Source organism: Mixophyes fleayi, chromosome 1 (assembly GCF_038048845.1).
Source record: "Mixophyes fleayi isolate aMixFle1 chromosome 1, aMixFle1.hap1, whole genome shotgun sequence".
In the NCBI taxonomy this organism is placed as follows: domain Eukaryota; kingdom Metazoa; phylum Chordata; class Amphibia; order Anura; family Limnodynastidae; genus Mixophyes; species Mixophyes fleayi.
Genome location: NC_134402.1, coordinates 320274103 through 320293544, shown reverse-complemented (window position 1 = coordinate 320293544; position 19442 = coordinate 320274103). Strand labels below are relative to the sequence as shown.

General features: G+C 41.8%; 1 protein-coding gene across 6 annotated transcripts in view; it reads left to right on the top strand.

Moving 5' to 3' along the window:
• Positions 1-19442, top strand: part of MTMR3 (myotubularin related protein 3) — a 66566-nt gene that overhangs the window by 10336 nt on the left and 36788 nt on the right. For 4 of the 6 annotated variants that reach the window (XM_075213307.1, XM_075213317.1, XM_075213348.1 and 1 more), the window contains exons 2-8: positions 15693-15753; positions 17332-17412; positions 17495-17584; positions 17670-17786; positions 18508-18590; positions 18681-18847; positions 19142-19238. In XM_075213307.1, coding sequence (XP_075069408.1) covers positions 17410-17412; positions 17495-17584; positions 17670-17786; positions 18508-18590; positions 18681-18847; positions 19142-19238 — 557 coding nt within the window. In that variant the 5' untranslated portion in view covers positions 15693-15753; positions 17332-17409. The remainder of the gene's footprint in view (positions 1-15692; positions 15754-17331; positions 17413-17494; positions 17585-17669; positions 17787-18507; positions 18591-18680; positions 18848-19141; positions 19239-19442) is intronic. The other 2 variants (XM_075213327.1, XM_075213337.1) reach the window with 1 other exon arrangement.

The following is a 19442-nucleotide window of genomic DNA, read 5'->3' as shown; positions in this document are numbered from 1 at the left end:
AGCAGCATGGCCTCTGCATATGGGTTCTTCAGTTAGTGCATGTTTTGTGTGCTCTATGATATCATGTCAGTCTGTAGCAGTAATGACAGACTGGTTGTGCTTATCATGCCATTCCAGCTGTCGGCACTACTGACACAAGCTTCTTGGTGCTGTTTGTCTAGACATGGGTAATAAAGTCTGAGTGCTTGCACAGGCCAGTAGTATTGCTCAGACATAAACTGCTATTTCTCTTCCACCCTGTGATTTACCTGCGAATACTCATTTGTACAATAACTGCTTTCATGCATTATTACCCCTTTGTCACTCTAAGCATGTTAATGAGAAAGCCAACTCTCTTGCCGCTTTAGTTATCCTTTGTGCTGCAAGATCTTTCTTAGTCATCAAATTATCTCAGTTGCGTCGAACTTTGATCTTGCTTTGTCACGAGTTGGAGCTAAATCTGAGACGCTGAGTGAAGTTTTTCTTTAAACTAAAACTTTGTTTGGCCAAACAGCATTTTTAAGGCTTGCGGACAAAATGCTTCATTTTGGAGATTTATTCACTAGCATGTCCACTGGTCTGGCACAGTTGGGAGCTGTGTTTCCAGGTAATTGGAGTTTACAACCACTCTTCTACATCGGCCTCCTTTCTATATTCTCCTGATACTTTGTATGATTCATCTCCCAGCAGTGTGATGAATACCTGACATTGTTTACTGCTTACTCAGGGGCAATCACCTGCTCCACACATGAGCTTTGTCTGCTGGCTTTCAGCTTCGTTCATGTTCTCTATTATTGTCACTATAAAATGATTTCCTGCACTGTAAAATGACGACATTCAAAATACGTGAAATACTCCAGGTTTATTAGGGGATTATTTATATAGCGGAGAAAAACAGGTTCCTCCAAAAGGAGTTTGAACCGGATTAAATTAATGATTCTCGCATTTTGTATAGGTTTTGTGATTGATAGTCTTTAATTTTATATCCTTATTTTAGACTGTACATTATCGGAACAAAAGAGGTGGGCTGTGATATAATTGGGAGCTGGGTATAGCACCACCTTTTTTTTTTGTTTTTTTTCCCCCTTGACAGGACAGATCTGTCATAGGACAGTGATTGGCAGCATTCATAAACCTTTTCTGACCATGTTTTTATAAAATATGGCGCTAAGTGTTCATAAAAGTATCCTACTGTCCAAGACTCTAAATGCCGTCTTCTGGGTGGCTAACAGCTTCCCCTGGAGAGAGCAGTGGCTGATAAATAAGGAGATGCATTTGCAAATACTGACAGCTCTCTCTTTTGTTGCCGGCCCTAATGATGCATGAATGGGGAAAGATCCTATGTAGAGGAGCTGTCCAAATAATTTCCCTGAGCGATGTCATACTGTTTAGTCTTTTGGTTTGTTTATTTTGCTTCTTGTCTTTGTTTTTGTTCTTTGTTTTTCATTTATAACCTCCCTTTTATCTGTTTTTGAATATATCTTGCTCTTATATATTTTTCTTTACACTTTAAACCTCGGACTCAAATGAAAGAGAACGGCATAGAAAACATGCACAGAAAACGTGAGGTGGGGGGGGGGGTACTAGTTTCCATCCTATTATAGTGAACTAGTTTCCATCCCATTACAGTGAAATTGTTTTTTGGTAAGTTTTCAGGGTTCCGACACTTTCTTCATTAGTAAAACATATCCGCATTTACCGCAATTTCTAAATTGACTGACCATGCATATGTCAAGGTTTCTCTAATTTTAAAAAAAATAAAATAAGTAAAAGTTAGTGGTTGCCATGATATATGGTTTTGATAGAGTACAATAACATATATTAATGAAGAGGGCAAATAACTTAAACTGCACCTTCCACTCAGAACAAATGATACATGCACCTTGTTTAAGTGAGGGCACTCGTTAGAATCATACTATAGTGCAGGGTGCGCATTTTTCAGTACTTGCACTCTGCTGCAACCTCATACATAAACATCAGACCTGGCATTGGACAAAGTGCAAGGTGCTATTTAGGGGACATTTATAAACGTTGTGCAGTAGAATAGTTTTCAACGTATTCTGGTTTTACACGTTTTTTCTGTGCAGCAGTCTTTATTACTGTCTCAGTAGCTGTAAAAGCAGGCACCAGATCATGCATGTGTGTGCACAACATTTATAACTTAACAGCAGCAACTACTTAATTTTGTTTCTTGCTTGTTTTCCAGATTCTTAATAGGTTTCTGGGGAAAAAGATCACATAATTGTACACAGCTTTCATTTGCATGTCAGGTTACATTCTTGACAAATGGTGTATTGAGAAAATAAATCAAAAAGTAAAAACCAAATGTGCATGATGGAAATTTTAAAGTGTCGTTCAAGCTCTGAGGAAATTTGACAGTCCTGTTTTCTGAAGGGGCCTGACACAGAACAGATATTTATTGCAAACAGAGCTTGCTTTGTGCCTACAATTCTAGAATACATGCTGTGTCCTCTATTATAGCCCTTCCAAATCCAGTACCTGCAGCATGTTGCAAAAGGTGTGTATGCTTATAGTGTGTTGTAAAGCATTGTCTTGCCACTACCGTCGGATTTTGTCTTTTACTAATGACATGTATGTATTAACTACAGTGGAGAGGCACAAAAGTATTGACAGTGTTGCAGACTTGCCAAACGGAACCTTTTTTTTTTTTTTTTATCTTGTACCTAGAATTTTGAACGAGCCATGACCATATTTCAACTTTAGTTGTCACTTGTTTTGTGTCGCTCTTTTGCTTAGTATATTAGGAATGCTATTGCAACTTATTGTAGGTATGTAGTGTTCTTGTATGTTACAATTCAGCAGAAGTTTGAACAGAGCAGGGCCTTCTCACCTATATGTCTGTTTTACCCATTTGTTTATTAGTTTACTGTGTTTGTCCCCAATTGTAAAGCGCTATATAAAAAATGATGATTATTTTGAAACATTCAGGCTCAGACTCATTTACAACTATAGCATTTAAATGCAAAATGTTTAGTGAATCACACCAATTCACTTTTGTTGGTGTAGTGCAAGTTAAGCTATGAGTGCAAACATCTGTTTAGTTGTCATGGTTTAGTAAGTTTGCACCTAAACACAATGTCACTAAATTAGTCATACCACCAAACATGCCAATTTTTGGACCTGGATGGGGGCATGGACACATCATTGTAGGGCATAAATCTGTCACAAGGAGATGTGAGCACATGAGTTGAGGACTCGCCCAGCGTTCTTTCCTTTACTTGAAAACACCCTTGTACTGACACACCAATGGCACCTGCTCACAGCTGCTCAACAGGGTAGAACATCAGAAAATATGTTAAATAGATAGGAGTATTCAGCGCGGCTTAGTGTGCTCACATACACTCTAAACAAAACATAAGGGAATGAAACAAAACATCATCCAGCATGTGACAGGTGCAAAATACAAACAGCAGCAATTGAAATTGATATAAAATAAATAAAAATACTTCAATTTAATGGACGGATGAATCCCTGTATTGCAATATTTAGATCCTTTCCTCTGTATAGTTGAAAAATTATGTATAACATATAAAAAAAAATATAAATAGAACATAGTGTGACGTCGTCTAAACAAAATATTTCTGAATAGAATGAACAATAGGTAAGTACATTCTTCTTAAATATGATTCAATCCATAAGGTTTAATCCAGCACAATCTCTCTCCTATGTGGTTACACTTACTAGAAGATATAAATATATTCGCCTTCAGTGCTCATACAATGATATAATGTAGTGTCTGATCATTACCACCTAAATCCTTCAGTGAAAACACTTACAAGACATAAAATGATAGAGGGCCTGGTATCAAATATCTTTTAATCTTCTCTCCATAGAGATGCTGAAAGCTCCTTCCAAAACAGGCCCTCAATAGGAATTGTAAAATGGAAGAAAAAAACGGATCTAGTGTAATACCGTTTTTAACTAAAATAGACTTATTACACATCATGATATATAGCTCACAGATAGAAAAAATACATAAAATTGATAAAATGTCATATAAATAAACACTGGAACATAGTAGTATGAGGATCCCTACCAGATGGAAATGGATATGGGCTTTGTTGTGATAAATCCCTGAGGTATCGGCACAATCACCACTCCAGTGGAACTTCAGATGGTATACATGGTATCCTAATGGTCTTCACATTTGGTAACCCTTTCACTCCTATGCGTTTCAACCTCTTAATAAAGGTCTTTTTTCTTTTTCTGTTTTTTTGTAAATATATATTTGGGTAGAACATCAGTTAGCGAGACGAACCCCTAAAGTTTTCAGCAATCAGAATGGTGGAACAGTCGCCCAGAATTAGTTTTTGGGAGGTATAAATTAGCTCTTCTGTGTGTTTGTGAAGCAAAAGAAACATTTTTCTTTTAACTGCTGTATTCAGCATCTTGACTGATAAAATGTCCATGGGTTAACTGAAGGTATCTGTGGTAAACAACTGTGTGGGTGGAATAAGGCGTTTCTCATCGCTCCTATCTATATACAGTTGGTTAATGAGTTTTTGTTACAGTCCTTCTTAAAGTCATAAAAAGTGGCATGCATACACATCTTGCACATGTTGATGTTGGGAGAAATCTTGTAAATTATCAGAAGGTGCGTAGGCGTGGGTCATGTGAACAGAAATGTGAATATACAACAAATAAACATTGCCACTTTTTTCTATTGTAACCATTGTAAAAATTTCTCCAAGTCTCAGACCTGGGGATGGGATAATATATGAAACTTAACATGTCACGCTGAATAGGGAAAAAAATTGAGCTGCTTGCTGAACATGGATTACAAGTGAAATAGGGTTAATTGATCTTTGTGGTGGAGTACACACAGAACACACGTTAACGTTCGGAAAATGCTCTTTGGGTCAAATGGGGTGATACATGATGGTAACATATTGTACTAGTGCACTTAGCTGATTTAGCGGGTAGTGTGTGCACTAGCAACATGGTACCCTCTACGGAGTCAGACTAGAGTGAGTAGTTAATACTTAACGCCATTGAATGCTTTGTGTGGGACCTGATAGTCTTATAGATGGATTGGTGGTACTGTAAAACTGGGGGTTTGTCTGGTTGTTGTAGGGCAAGGGGGGCTGGAAAGAAAATTTGTTGATGAAAGGAGATCGCTTTGAAGACTGGGAAAAACGTATGGTGTAGATATGCTCATGTGATATAGTATAAAGATAGGGAATTGAATGGGTATGGACAATTGGGGACAGTTAAGGAAGCAGTTAGATGATTTGGTATAATACAGTTAGAGCTGAGGAGAGGAAGGATATATGGATTACAAGATAGTGTGGATATATTAAATGGTAACAAAATCTTTGCTATGGAGGGAATAGTAGAAACATGCAAATATGAATGTAAATTTGAGATTGAGAAAGGAATGGTAGAAATGTGAAGTACAAATGTTGGTTACAATATGGCTATAGAATGGAAGTAATGGATTAGGTGAAACAACTACATTAGACTCATGTTTGGAAATGAGCAGGTTATTATATGGCTGCCTTTAATTATAAATGTGGTATTATTAATAGATATTAAATATAAAGTCTATAAAAAAAATAATAATTATTCACATTATTTTAATCATGTGTGGTCTTACTACTTTGTATGTTGGCCTGTCATCATCATCATCACCATTTATTTATATAACGCCACTAATTCCGCAGCGCTGTACAGAGAACTCATTCACATCAGTCCCTGCCCCATTGGAGTTTAAAGTCTAATCCCTAATATAGACACACACTCACACAGACAGAGAAGGAGACAGACAGACAGCGAGGGAGAGACTAGGGTCAATTTTGATAGCAGTCAATTAACCTAACAGTATGTTTTTGGATTGTGGGAGGAAACCGGAGCACCCGGAGGAAACCCACGCAAACACAGGGAGAACATACAAACTACACACAGATAAGGCCATGGTTGGGAATTGAACTCATGACCCCAGTGCTGTGATGCAGAAGTGCTAACCACTAGGTTTATTCTCTTAGAGCAGTTATGGGAATTCGTAACTACTTCAAGGGGTGCATGCACTGTGACCCTCCAGTCTACAAAAGGGCTGCATATTACCCTTAATTTCAAGAATGAAAAAACAGCTCCCAACAACCTTCCACATCAACCCAAGTCAGACCTCTCACTTGCTCCAAAACAGCCCCACATCCACTCGGGCCCTCACTTGTTGCAAAACTCGCCCACTTGAAACTCCCCTAATTGACACTCAGACACCCTCACATGCCCTTCATGTGTCACTCAAAGGCCATTCAGAAATTCGCCCACCGGCCACTCATACCTTACTGCAGTATGCTGAGAAGGTCATGTGGATAGATATCCATTTATCAATCAAAAAAGGCATTAATCCTCTGCAGTCTTCATGTACAAACTGGGGTGCCAGAAGGGGATTGCCCAACATTATCTAAACAAAAAACATGGATACTCTGCACTCACCAAATACACAATTAATGCTGTTCTAAATTTACTATATTAACAGAGAATGTTAGTCCCACATATTGCAGTATGTGTGAAGCTGACCAGCTTATACCAAAGTCTTCCCCTTCTTGCCAGTTCTAACTTAATCAAATGCTATGCTTTATTAATCTGGGCTAAAGGCTTGCCTGTATACAGTTTTTAAAGGCAAGTATTTTCCAAGCACTAGCAGCCATGGGATACCTAGGGACTCACCTGACACAAGTTGGAATTAAAGAACTAAAAAATGAGGTGCAAGAAAGTTGGGACTGACTTTGGATAAACAAAAAAGACATTGATCCTCTTCACTCTCCATGTACAAACTGGAGTATTGGCAGAACAGGTTTATGTAGGTGGAAGCTGCCCCTTTGAAAGAAGGGGTGAATTCACCTGTGAAGTCCTATTGGACCACTTGCATATCATTTGTTGCAGATGTTTCTTTTTTTTACCTCTGTGCATGAGGTTTAGGTTCTAGCTCTCCTCTCCTAGGAATTTGTTAAATTCCGCAGAATTTTCCCTTAATTCCCCATTTATTGTTCTCCACCAATACAAGGTTGCATGTGCACTGTTCCTTCATTTCTGATGAAGGTTGTCTCCAGTTTATGTATTGTGATATTTTGCTTTGTCCCAAACCTGCTTTCTCAGAGGGAATCGCGCTTCATGGTGTGGATGGGGTGCAAGTCTTGGATACCTATATTGATAAGACTCCTTCCTTTTAGAGGTTTGTCTATTTCTTTACAAAGGACCCATAAAGTACACAGCTGCTTCCAGCAAATATAATATATATTTTGGGTTTTTTTCATTCTGTGATCCATTCGACATGTGCTCTAGTGGTACTTGTTCTAATGACTTTGTTGACCACTTCTCCTTTTTCTTGTATTGTAGTTTATCTTCAAAGACAATTATTAGGTACTCTCTTGCTGGGTTAGGGGTTAAGTAAATAAAAGTGAAGCCTGAATTGTGTTTGTTTCCTATATAACTTACACAATACAGTATATAATTCTCAGTGTTTCCTAGAAGTGCAGATAGTCTGGTGGCATGTCATCTCCATGTATGAGGCTGAGACTGCCATTTTTATATTTTCTTGATTGGGAAATGTCCATGCTTGGTTGGTGCTTAATCTTCATTGACCTCCTATCTCTAAACTGGTGACTTCTTCAAGGATATTGTTTTCCTGTCTTGCTCTATTTACATCAAATTTTATTTCACCCTTTTAGGTGGGTGGGGATGAGAGATTTCTTTTATGTACACATTCCCCTTTAGTGACCAACATATTTGACATCCTAGGTCTGTTTTGATAATTTAGCGCTTATTACGTTTTAAAGAACTTTGATATTCTATTTTGTACTGAAAATGTTGCTGCACTACACTGTAAATGCTCTGTGACCTGCAATATTTGCTTAATCTAATTTCGTGGTTAGCATTGTTGTTTCACAGCATTGGTGCCATTGATTTGAATCTGACCAGGTCACTATCTGTGTGTCGTTTGCATATTGTTCCCGTGTGTGCATAGGTTTCCTCCGGGTGCTTCAGTTTCCTCCCACAGTCTCAAACCTACTGGTAGGTTATATAGCGGCTGACAAAATAGGTCCTAGAATTGTGTATTCGTGTGGCGGAGACTTTGGACTGTAAGCTGTAGTGGGACAGGGATTGATGTGAATAATTTAAAATTTACATGCAAAGCGCATCATAATCTGGTGCTATAATATCCTTCCCTTTTTTTTTAAAAAAAAGTCAAATTCATAGGTTGACACATTTCTAACAGTTTGGTTGACTTGAATTGAACCACCATTAACACATTCATGCTATTTCCTCACCCCCCCCCCCCCCCCCCTTCTCCTCTAGCTCCCCCCCCTATACTGTCTGGTGCACATTGACCAATAATGTTTTATATTCTTTATTTCTTTCATCCATCTGGGGGACACTGCTTAACCATGGGGTTGAGTAGGGAAGGGAGGAGTCTGGCACCTAAACAGTTAACTTTTTACTGCTGACAGCATATCCCCCCACCAATTCCCCACATACCTCAGTTTGAAGTAGGTGCCCTAGGAGTAGGGCTGAACATCAGAGAGCTCCACAGTGAACAGGGTTCACTGTAAATAGGCTTTTTTCTTTTCTTTAGAAAGTTTTTTTTTCTGTTGACTAGCGGCGAGAGGCTCTGATTTTAACGGAGCTGGCTCATGGGAGAAGCGCCTGTCAGCTGGGGGCGGCCCCGCAGGCAGAGGAGGAAAGGCTTCTCAAAGTGGGGAGCGTCCGGCAAGAGACCACTCTCCGCTGATAGCAGGGTCAGGCGCTGCCGTAAGGCAAAGAGCGCCAGTACTACTGCCGTTCCCCGGGGCCAGGCTGAGAGCATACCAAGTCCCCTCCTCCAAGGGGGTAGGGGGAACTTGAAGGATGGCCGCACTATGGAGGAAACTAGCGCTTTTGCGGGGAACATAATCCTAACAGGATTTCACCTAAAAGAAAGGGGAAATCGCGGTTAGTGGAGGCACCCCCCCCCCTGCTGAGTGAGCAGGTGGAAGATCCTTTTGGCGCCAAAGTACAAAAGGAGGACAGACACAGCAGTCATTTGGAAGGAAGTGCACTTCTGACACATATCTTCCCTGCTAAGTATCACTATTTTCTTCTGTGTATGCATATGTATTATAAGACAACAAAATGTATTGAGAGAGCTTTAGGTTAAAGAAAACTATAAGCTCCCCAAACCTGTCTTAGTTAAATCAGAAATGCTATGATATGTTTAAATAACCTAGTCAGTATTTTCTGATAGATGTTGTGGAAGTGTTTGTGCGTCAGAAACGTGATTTTATTTTTTTCTTATCCTTTGATGGCTGATAAAAGTAAAACACGTGCCAAACATATTGTCTGTTCAAAGTGTAATGTTAAATTTAACTGGTGAACGTTTGGATCAGGGGGGGCTCTGTGCTGGCTGCGCTGTGGCGCCTGCAATACTACATCCTAAAGACAGTTCCATTCAGACGATAGAGCCTCCCAAATTGGTGGCAACCTTTTCACAGGGGGTTAATACCCTGGTAAAATTGTTATCTAAACCAGCATAGAGATCCCAGTGGTGGCTATGAGGCTTCCATCTACCTCTGGGACGCTACCCTCAGTGACTTCTGGGGGGGGGGTAACAGGAGGGGGAATGAGTAGTTCATTACCCCTAGGGGTTGGACAATCTCCTTCCCCGGCTCTGCAGGAGTCACCCCAGATGGGGGAGGCTGGATGGTCGGCAGTGGCTTGAGGTCTAGACCGACTTAACCAGTTGCTGGAAAATCCCAGACATATACATAGCAATAAGAGACATAGATCAGCTAATGCGCTGTTGTCTCTGTCTGATTCAGAGGGTTCCTCGGAAGAGGAAGGTGAATTATTAGAGGATTCTGATCTGTCCTTAATGGAGTCAGAAGAAAGCTCTAGACACCAGGGTATGGACGATCTGGTAAAAGCAGTTCGTCAGACCTTGGGGTTTATTGAAGTAGAAGAGACTAGGTCCTTAGACCAGTCTCTCTTTAAGAAGGCTTCTAAACAGGTGGTCAGGTTCCCTCCCTCAGCACAGTTGAGAGGTATTGCAGAGGCCTCTTTGGAAGTAACCAGATAAGAGGTTCACTGTGCCTAGAAAGTTTGGCTCATTATATCCTCTTCAAGAGGAGGATATGACCCGATGGGAACAGGTGGCGAAAGTGGATGAGCCTGTGGCGAGATTGGTTCGCCAGACCACACTACCGGTACCGGGGTCGGCAGCCATACAGGACGCGACAGACCGTAAATTGGAATCCCTGCTGAAATCGGTCTTTTTGGCCGCTGGTACAAACTTCAGACCGGCATTGTCTTCAACCTGGGTAGCAAGGGCTATGGAAGCCTGGGCGGGGCAGTTAGAGTCCGCATTACATGATTCGGAGCTGCTCCCCCTGGCCATGCACCTGAAGAAGGCAGCAGGTTATGTCTATGAAGCGGCCCAGAATTCGGCCTCTATATCACCGTCTATTTCTGCTACAGCAGTAGCAGCAAGAAGGGCGTTATGGTTAAGGACTTGGAATGCAGATTCAGAGTCAAAGAGGTCGTTAGAATCCATCCCAGATACGGGTGGGATGCTATTTGGTCCGGAGTTGGACTATTGGATTTCACAGGCTTCAGGGGGTAGGAATACGTCCTTGCCTGTGAATACTCCTAGACCTAGGGTTCCTAGGTTTAGTTCTTTCAGGCAGCCCTTTCGCGGGGGCCGGTCTGGCAGAGGCCAGACTGTCAGTTCAAGGGCCGTGGGAGGCAGGAGACAGTCCCGTAGAGGAAGGTCATCTTTTGCCTCCGCAGCAGGAAAGTCCTCTTCCGCCAAGCTGCCGGATAGACCAGCAGCATGACTACCACCCTCCTCTGGTTACAGAGGGTGGGGTGGGAGGGCGGCTTGGGTTGGGTGCTTGGGTTCGCCCAGCAGTGGACAGAGTCCTTGGCGGACTGGTGGGTCCAGGGAATCATGAGAAGGGGTTACATGATAGAATTGATGGGGCCAGCTCCTCACAGGTTTTTTTGTAACCAGTTTAGCCCGCTGTCCTCAGAAAAGACAGGCAATGCTCGCTGCTGTCGATTTGCTTCTTTTAAAGAAGGTTATTATACAGGTTCCGGAGCACCAGAGAAGGATGGGGTTTTATTCAAACCACTTCTTGGTAAAAAAAACGGATGGTTCGTTCATACCGGTGCTGAACCTCAAGCAGCTAAATCTTCATCTGAGAGTAGATTCTTTCCGGATGGAATCCCTGAGATCGGTCATAAATGGCCTGGAGGCAGGCCAACTCATGGCATCAATAGACATCAGGGATGCCTAGCTCCACGTTCCGATCTGGGAGGGGCATCAGCCTCTTCTCAGGTTCACGATAGGCACAGCTCACTATCAGTTCAGAGCTCTTCCGTTCGGGCTGGCCACAGCCCCAAAGGTGTTTACAAAAATTATGGCAGTTATGGCGGCACTTCTTTACTCCATGGGGGTGCAGTTAGTGCCTTTATCTGGACGATCTGTTAGTCAAGGCTTCAACAGCACAGTTGTTGGAACAACCTCTTCGCCTTATGGTGAGGGTGCTGGAACAGCACGGCTGGCTCTTGAATGTAACAAAGTCACAAATGATCCCTTGTCAGAGAATGATTTTCTTGGGACTAATAATGGACACTGCACGCAGCAGAGTGTTTCTTCCACAGGACAAGATAAGGTCCTTGATGGAGTGGACAAACCGGGTTCTGTCACTCAAGAGGCTGTCAGTACTCATATGCATGAAGCTGCTTGGAAAGATGGTGGCATCTTTCGAGACGCTGCATTACGGAAGGATCCACTCCAGATGTCTTCAGTGGGACATTCTGAGGAAATGGTCAGGATCCTTCCTTTGTTTAGAGTACCAGTGGATGAGGTTATCTCTAGAGACGAGACGGTCCCTCAAATGGTGGTTGTTGGTCAACTTAACAGAAGGCAGGTCCTTTGCCCCGTGGGCCTGGATCCTGGTATCCAGACGCCAGTCTGAGTGGTTGGGGGGGCAGTGGTCCTCCACCTGAGGATACAGGGTCTGTGGTCAGAAAGACAGTTGGGTCTGTCCATAAATGTGCTAGAGCTCATGGCCATCTTGAAGGCACTACAGAGAGCTCAGAGTCTTCTGCAGGGAACAACACAACAGAAAACAGCGCTAATGACTGATAAACACAATCAATATGCAACCATCTGTGGGTAATAAATGTATATAAACACTTTATTAAAAATGAACCATAAAATAGACAACACTGGCCAGTGGATAACAACTTGACATATAAAAAAATCAGATGAACCGACTGTTAACCATCAATAAGGCTGATGAACCATGGAATTGATCACTCCTAAAGAGAACCAGCTAAATGTCCCACATCAAATAGATACTAGTGTCCAATGACCCCGTACAAGGTCATGAAGTGGAGCTTCAAAATAAGTGTGGTCACACTGATGGTGGAAAGTATACGTCACCGCGATGATGGTGAACCCCACTTCAATGCTTCTAACACATGTAGTATGGAGGAGAATATGCTATAAATGCTACAATGAGAAAACCGCCACTCCTGAATGGAAATCAAAGTCGCTAAAGTAGAAAGTGCAATACAGACCTGGTCCGATACTCAGTCCCGTATTGTGGTCTGTATGCGCACGCACCTCATACCCAGAACGAACTCCGGGACCTCAGTGATAGATATGTAGGTGAAGACGGCAATCCGTGTAAGTAGTAAAATAGCAGCTAGCACAATCGTGGCACCAATTGTATAGCGATGATATGGCTCAAAAAAGGCAACCTCCAAAAATCCACTAGGGATATGAGCTGGGTCATGGATTAGTGCTATCCAGCGGCTCAGTGAACATCCAAATCACCTGACGCGTTTCATCACCTGCCTGGTGATTTCAGAGGAAGTGCTCTGTTGTGCTCCAATGCCTCTTTAAATATCCTTGATATAATTACTCAGTCTACAGCTGGTTCATAACGGGCACTTTGTACCTATACCATACTTGTAGTGGGATACATAGATATGGTTGATTCGTGGGCCTGGATCCTGGTATCCACAGACGCCAGTCTGGTTGGGGGGGCAGTGGTCCTCCACCTGAGGATACAGGGTCTGTGGTCAGAAAGACAGTTGGGTCTGTCCATAAATGTGCTGGAGCTCATGGCCATCTTGAAGGCACTACAGAGAGCTCAGTCTTCTGCAGGGAAGACCGGTTCGCATCCATTCCGACAATGCCACGGCAGTGTCATACATAAACAAGCAAGGAGGCACCAGGAGTGCAGGATCGATGAAGGTCACGTTTCAAATTTTTGCCTGGGCAGAAAGAAACGTGCCGGCACTGTCAGCAGTGTTCATCCCAGGGAGACAGAACCTACAGGCCGACTATTTAAGTTGGCACAGAGATCTATCAGGGGAGTGGGCTTTGCATCCGGAGGTGTTCCAGTTGCTAGTAGACAAATGGGGACTCCCGGATCGAGACCTGATGGTGTCAAGAGTCAGGTTACCTGTTTCCCCCCCATATCAATGATTCCCAGGGTCCTTCAGAGGGTCAGGCAGGGGGACCGACCAGTCTTTCTAGTGGCTCCAGCCTGGCCACGAAGAGTATGGTTTCCGGAGATTCTTCTGGTGGCAGTAGGTCAAGGTGTTCGGTTGCCCCTACGAAGAGATCTGTTGACCCAGGGACCGTTCTTGCATCAAAATCTGAACCGGCTGAGTTTAATGGCATGGCTTTTGAATCCAGTCTGTGGAGAGCGAGAGGGTTCTCGGTGGGTGTAGTAGGCAATCTCCTGAATGCCAGAAAACCAGTTTCGGCCAGGATCTATCACTGCATCTGGCATGTGTATATATAAAGTGGTGTAAGAAGAAATCTTGCATCTCAAAATCCTTTGGTCTGGCTAGATTTCTCGACTTCTTAGTGTGGTTTGGAGGCGGGTCTTCAGCTGGGAACCTTAAAGGTTCAAGTGTCAACGTTGTCAGTGTATTTCCACAGACGGCTGGCAGAGATTCCGGATGTTGACTTTCTTGCAGGGAGTACTTCACATTCAGCCGCCCTACGTACATCCTACGGATCCTTGGGATCTTAATTTGGTCCTTAGAATGTTGCAGGAGCCTCCTTTTGAACCGCTACTCTCCGTAGAGTTGCGGTTCTTGACCTGGAAGACAGTCTTCCTGCTTGCTATTGCCTCAGCTAGGAGGGTCTCCGAGCTTGGGAGCTCTATCTTGCAAAGAACCTTATCTGGTCATGAGGACAGAGCAGTTTTAAGGACTGTTCCGTCCTTTCTCCCTAAGGTGGTGTCGGTGTTCCATATCAATCAGGAAATAGTAGTTCCGGTGTTCAGAGAGGAGCCTCAGACTTCAGAAACGAAAGCAAATAAATGTTTGGACGTGGTTAGGGCATTACGTATATATGTTGAGATCTGCAAAGATATGTAAGACAGATTCTCTGTGTGTTTGACTTTTCTAGGCGAGGATGGCCAGCATCTAAGCAAACTATTGCCAGATGGCTTACCCTGACAATTAGGGAGCCTTATGTCCGAATTAATCTTCCTGTGCCGAAGCGTATTGTTGCCCATTCTACCTGTTCGTTTGGGGCGGCTTGGGCGGCACGGAATGGGACCTCAGCGGACCAGCTATGCAGAGCAGCCACCTGGTCCTCGGTCCATACCTTCACGAGATTCTAGCAATTTAATGTATTTGCGTCTGGGGACGCCTCATTTGGCCGTAGTGCGCTACGTGCGGGGAAATCAGAGCGGTCCCACCCTTCAGAGGGATTGCTTTAGTAAGTCCCCATGGTTAAGCAGTGTCCCCCAGATGGACGAAAGAGAAAACAGGATTTATACTTACGATAAATCGCTTTCTCTGATTCCATCTGGGGGACACTGCGGTCCCCCCTTCTCGTTTTTTCTTTTCTTTTCCCTCTTTGAGTGGTGTATCTTGGTTGATTGGCCTATCGTCCTAGGGCTTTGTTAATCAAACTGAGGTATGTGGGGAATTGGCGGGGGGATATGCTGTCAGCAGTAAAAAGTTAACTGTTTAGGTGCCAGACTCCTCCCTTCCCTACTCAACCCCATGGTTAAGCAGATGAAATCAGAGATGTCCCCCAGATGAAATCAGAGAAAGCGATTTATCGTAAGTATAAATCCTGTTTTTTATCTTACTATATGCTGTATTTGTTTTGTTACATTGCTTTCATGTTAATGAGCATATGGACCTATCGATGCAAAAGCATGTATGACTATAACAAATGTGTGAATTCTGCCAATAAAACATACACCAAAAAAAACAGTGTGTATGAATGGCCTCCTTTTCATAACCATAGTCCTACATGTTGAACAGGTCTTTAAATAAATAAACAAAGCAAAATACATTCAGTGCTCTGCTGGAGGTCAGCCAAGCTCCTGTGCATTTTACCAATGTTTGCTCATGACACACACCGTGTTTGAAACCCCTTGTACAATGACATAATTTTCTTATGTTCAATAGTGTACAGGTCAATGAAACACAAGTCAGCACTGCATTATATTCCATTTGGAAATAGTCTTGTGAGGATCTCCATAATAATGTTCCTCAGTTTGTATTTTGAGTCATGTGAATATGCCCGTGGTGGAGCAGATTTGGCAGTGATTGTATGCCTCTATCATTACCAACTATAGAATCTATTGTCTGCTTCCCTGCTTATTATTTTATTCCAATATGTTATATGACATTCATTTACAAAAAGTGTATTCTCTTCACAGACTCTTTGATAAAATGTGTTGAAGGTAAATCACTTCCCAGGAGGGGCAGACAATCGTTTAGGTAAGTTACAATGAAATTCTTCTCCACGGAGTTGTGTGTTTCAGATCTCTGAAAAGTGAAAAGACTGCATCCTTTTTTCAAGAATATCTTTTGACCTTCAACTTGTGCTGGTCAGAATGTCCAATAAACTTCACAACACTTCTTGTCATTGGTACAATAATTACTTTTTTTTGTAAGTCTGAATTTTGCTTTGGTAGCTTGTGAAGGAGGGCAGCATAAAACCAGCAAAGCAATCCATGGATTCATTAGAGCAATGCAGGAAACCGCACCATATAGCGTTATGCAATTTTTATTCAGCAGTGTTTAGAGATTACATGGCGTTTCATGACATTTGTTCAGGTCTAATCTAAAACACCCCAGTAACGTACAAACACCCTAAAACACAGACACAGAATAATCGATGGGATAAAACCAACAGAGCATAATTTAATATATACTTAATATATACAGCAGAGTTTACAGAATAAAATGTAGAGGTGCAACACAGCAAGTCCCATGTGTTTATTATGTGATCTCTGCTAAATAAATTAGATATCACGATATGGAGCCATTTCCTGCATTGTTGCTGTATCCATATGTGATACATTTGTGGGGCTTTCTTTTATTTTCCTGCAATCCAAACAGAATAAAAGGTTTCCTTTTTAAAATAAAGCCTTGTTGTGTTGGACTATTTAAATCAAAGTACTTTTATTTTTTTTATTGGATTTTAAAGTGTTTGTGTTTTTTTTTGGTTTTTTTTTTTCCCCCCATCAATTTTAGATTTAACACTTCACCAAAGCGGTGCTCTTTCAATGCTGCTGCTGTATCCACTTTTATTTTGCTGAAGCAGTAATGAGTGAACAGAATACAGTGTTTGATTGGGGAATCTGTCTTTTATGGGGTTGTGTTTTGGAAGCCAGGAAGAGGTTGCCAAGTATTTGTAACAGAAAGCAGAACCTTAATCCAGTGACATATATTTTAAATTCCTTTTTTGGAGGGCAATATTCTTTGTTCCTTTTCTCATGACATAATCTTATTCTCAGTCTGTGTGTGTGTGTGTGTGTGTGTGTGTGTGTCTGGCGAATGTACACTACTGGGCTGTTTTATATTAGACCTGGAGAATTTTCTCTGAAATATCAGTGCACATACAAGCAGCTTTAACCTCACATACCTGCCAGTACTCTCCATAGTATAGAAATACCTCTGACCCAATAGAAAAAGACTTAGGGGGTGCTTATCGACTCCTGATCACACTTAAAGTACTAGTTTCTGAAGTCCTCTTTGTTTCCCGCTGCAACAGCTGGTCACATCACTACAGAGGAGCATAAGAAATAATTACTGCAACTCCCCATTGTTCTAAATGGAATTGCCAGCTTCCAATAAGTGGAGAGTGCTTATGACATAAGATAAATCTGAAGGCTGTGTATTCTTTTCTATTTATGCACAGCTGCAGTTTCACAATGTAGTGTATGTTTGTGACTTAATTTGTGTGTTATGGGTATGTTAACATACGGAATGCATGCCTTTGGTGGAATCTTCTTTGCCCAGTATGAACATCATGGAGGATTCCCAATGTGAAATTTAATACTTGTATTTCAGAAGTAATCTGTCTGGTGGGGAGACCTCAAGGAAGAGCAGTCATCCACCATTGTCATCCTTTCCTGCTCTGGATAAAACATGGTAAGGTGTGTGTGTGTCCAACAAATGCCTGTTGTCAGTCTAGGGCATTGTTGTAAATGACACTCATATCTCCTCTTTTTAGGATGAAGAGAGTCAGAGCAGTCTAGAGTGTATCCAAGCAAATCAAATTTTCCCACGCAAGCAGCTGATCCGGGAAGATGAAAACCTGCAGGTGAGTGTTTCTCAAAGCATCAGATATACATTTGATATGTACATGTTCATTCATGGCTCATGTTGACTGTCCTCTCTCTGTCCAGGTTCCTTTCCAAGAGTTGCATGGTGAGAGCACAGAATTTGTGGGACGAGCAGAGGATGCAGTCATTTCTCTTTCCAACTATCGTCTGAACATTAAATACAAGGAGTCCTCTATTAATGTAAGTGTTATTTGGTACTGCACATGCCTCATGTTTGTATCATGCAGCATAGTTTTGTTCCCCAGCTATGCTAAAAACTGGTTCCTCGACTTCCCACAAATTTTAGAAACAAAATTATGGGAGGTTTTAATTTTTTAAAATCTTTAAAGTTATTACACGTTTTTACAAATACCATGACACTGTTTAAAGCATTGGTTGTAAGAAACCTCACAAATGGGCTACACAGTCACCCTCTACTTACTCATAACATGCCAAGAAAACAGTTTTCATATGTGCAAAAGAAGAAGAAGTTGAACTAATTCCAGCTCAGAAGTAGGTTTCTAGAAACGCACAAAGTGGAGCACATGAGCACATGTTTTTTCTTGCAAACTTGGAATGGGTAAGGATTTAACGAATGCTTCTCCACCCCAGACTAATAGATTGGTTGGTCCTTTCCCAAGGATCCTTCCTCTTTCCTCTATCCCCTATTGCACTAGTATTAAGTTGCTGGCGCTGCTGCTGGATGCCACAGGTTGGAAAGGATCTAATGCAGCGGTTCAAATGACAGCCAGTTCCTTATTGGACAACTGTCACGACCATCCTATCTTTAGTCAACTGTCATTCCCACTCCCCGGTAGAAGGTTAGAGTACAAGCACCCAAAATATGGGAAACCATCTTAAATATAGTCTAGCCATCCTGGAGCACCTTCTCTAATGTAAAAAATGTTTGATCTTGTTGTAGGTTCCTCTGCAACTGATAGAATCTGTAGAGTGTAGAGATCCCTTTCAGCTTCATTTGACCTGCAAAGACTGCAAAGTAATCAGGTAATTGTTATCAAAAGTCAGTTTGAATATTAATAAGAATATTAAGGGAGTTTTTAAGGGTATCATACTGGGTTATTTTTATGATTCCAGGTGCCAGTTCTTCAACTTTGAGCAGGTACAGGATTGGCAGAAACGTCTAAATGCTACATTGCGTCCACCAAGTCGTATAGAGGATCTCTTTTCCTTTGCTTACCACGCCTGGTGCATGGAGGTTTATGCCAGTGAGAAAGAGCAGCATGGAGATCTGTGCCGACCAGGTGTGTAGAATGTTAACATTTTCATATCCAATATGCATGTTTTCTTGTGTAGTTATATGATCCCTATTATATTTGCTGATCCAGATTTAAGGACATGGGCATACATTTAATATAACAGGCTTCACATTTTGTAACTGCCTAGTGCTTTTTCCTCCTCCCAGTGCTTTGAGTGCTAGGAGAGAAAAGCACTATATAAGTATTATTGTTAATACTTGATATTACAAAACTTGCTCATGGGTGTCTTCATGTTGGTCTATTCGCTATTGTGTATGCTTTTTTTTTTTTTTTTGCCAGGTGATCATGTGATCTCACGCTTTAAGAATGAAGTGGAGCGGATGGGTTTTGATATGGATAATGCTTGGAGAATTTCCAATATCAATGAGAAATTCAGGTATATGAGGCCTGCTTGAAAGCTCATATTTATGTTTGTCAAACCAGTAAAGTTGGAATGGTTAAGATTGCTTACCATTGCATACTGACAACGGGCTTTCATAGTAAAACTTTATTTGGGACTATTATAATATAGCCTTAAAGGACCAGTAAAATCTAACTTTGTGATGTCTTCCCCACCTTTTGTTGTGGTGCCCTGTTTGCA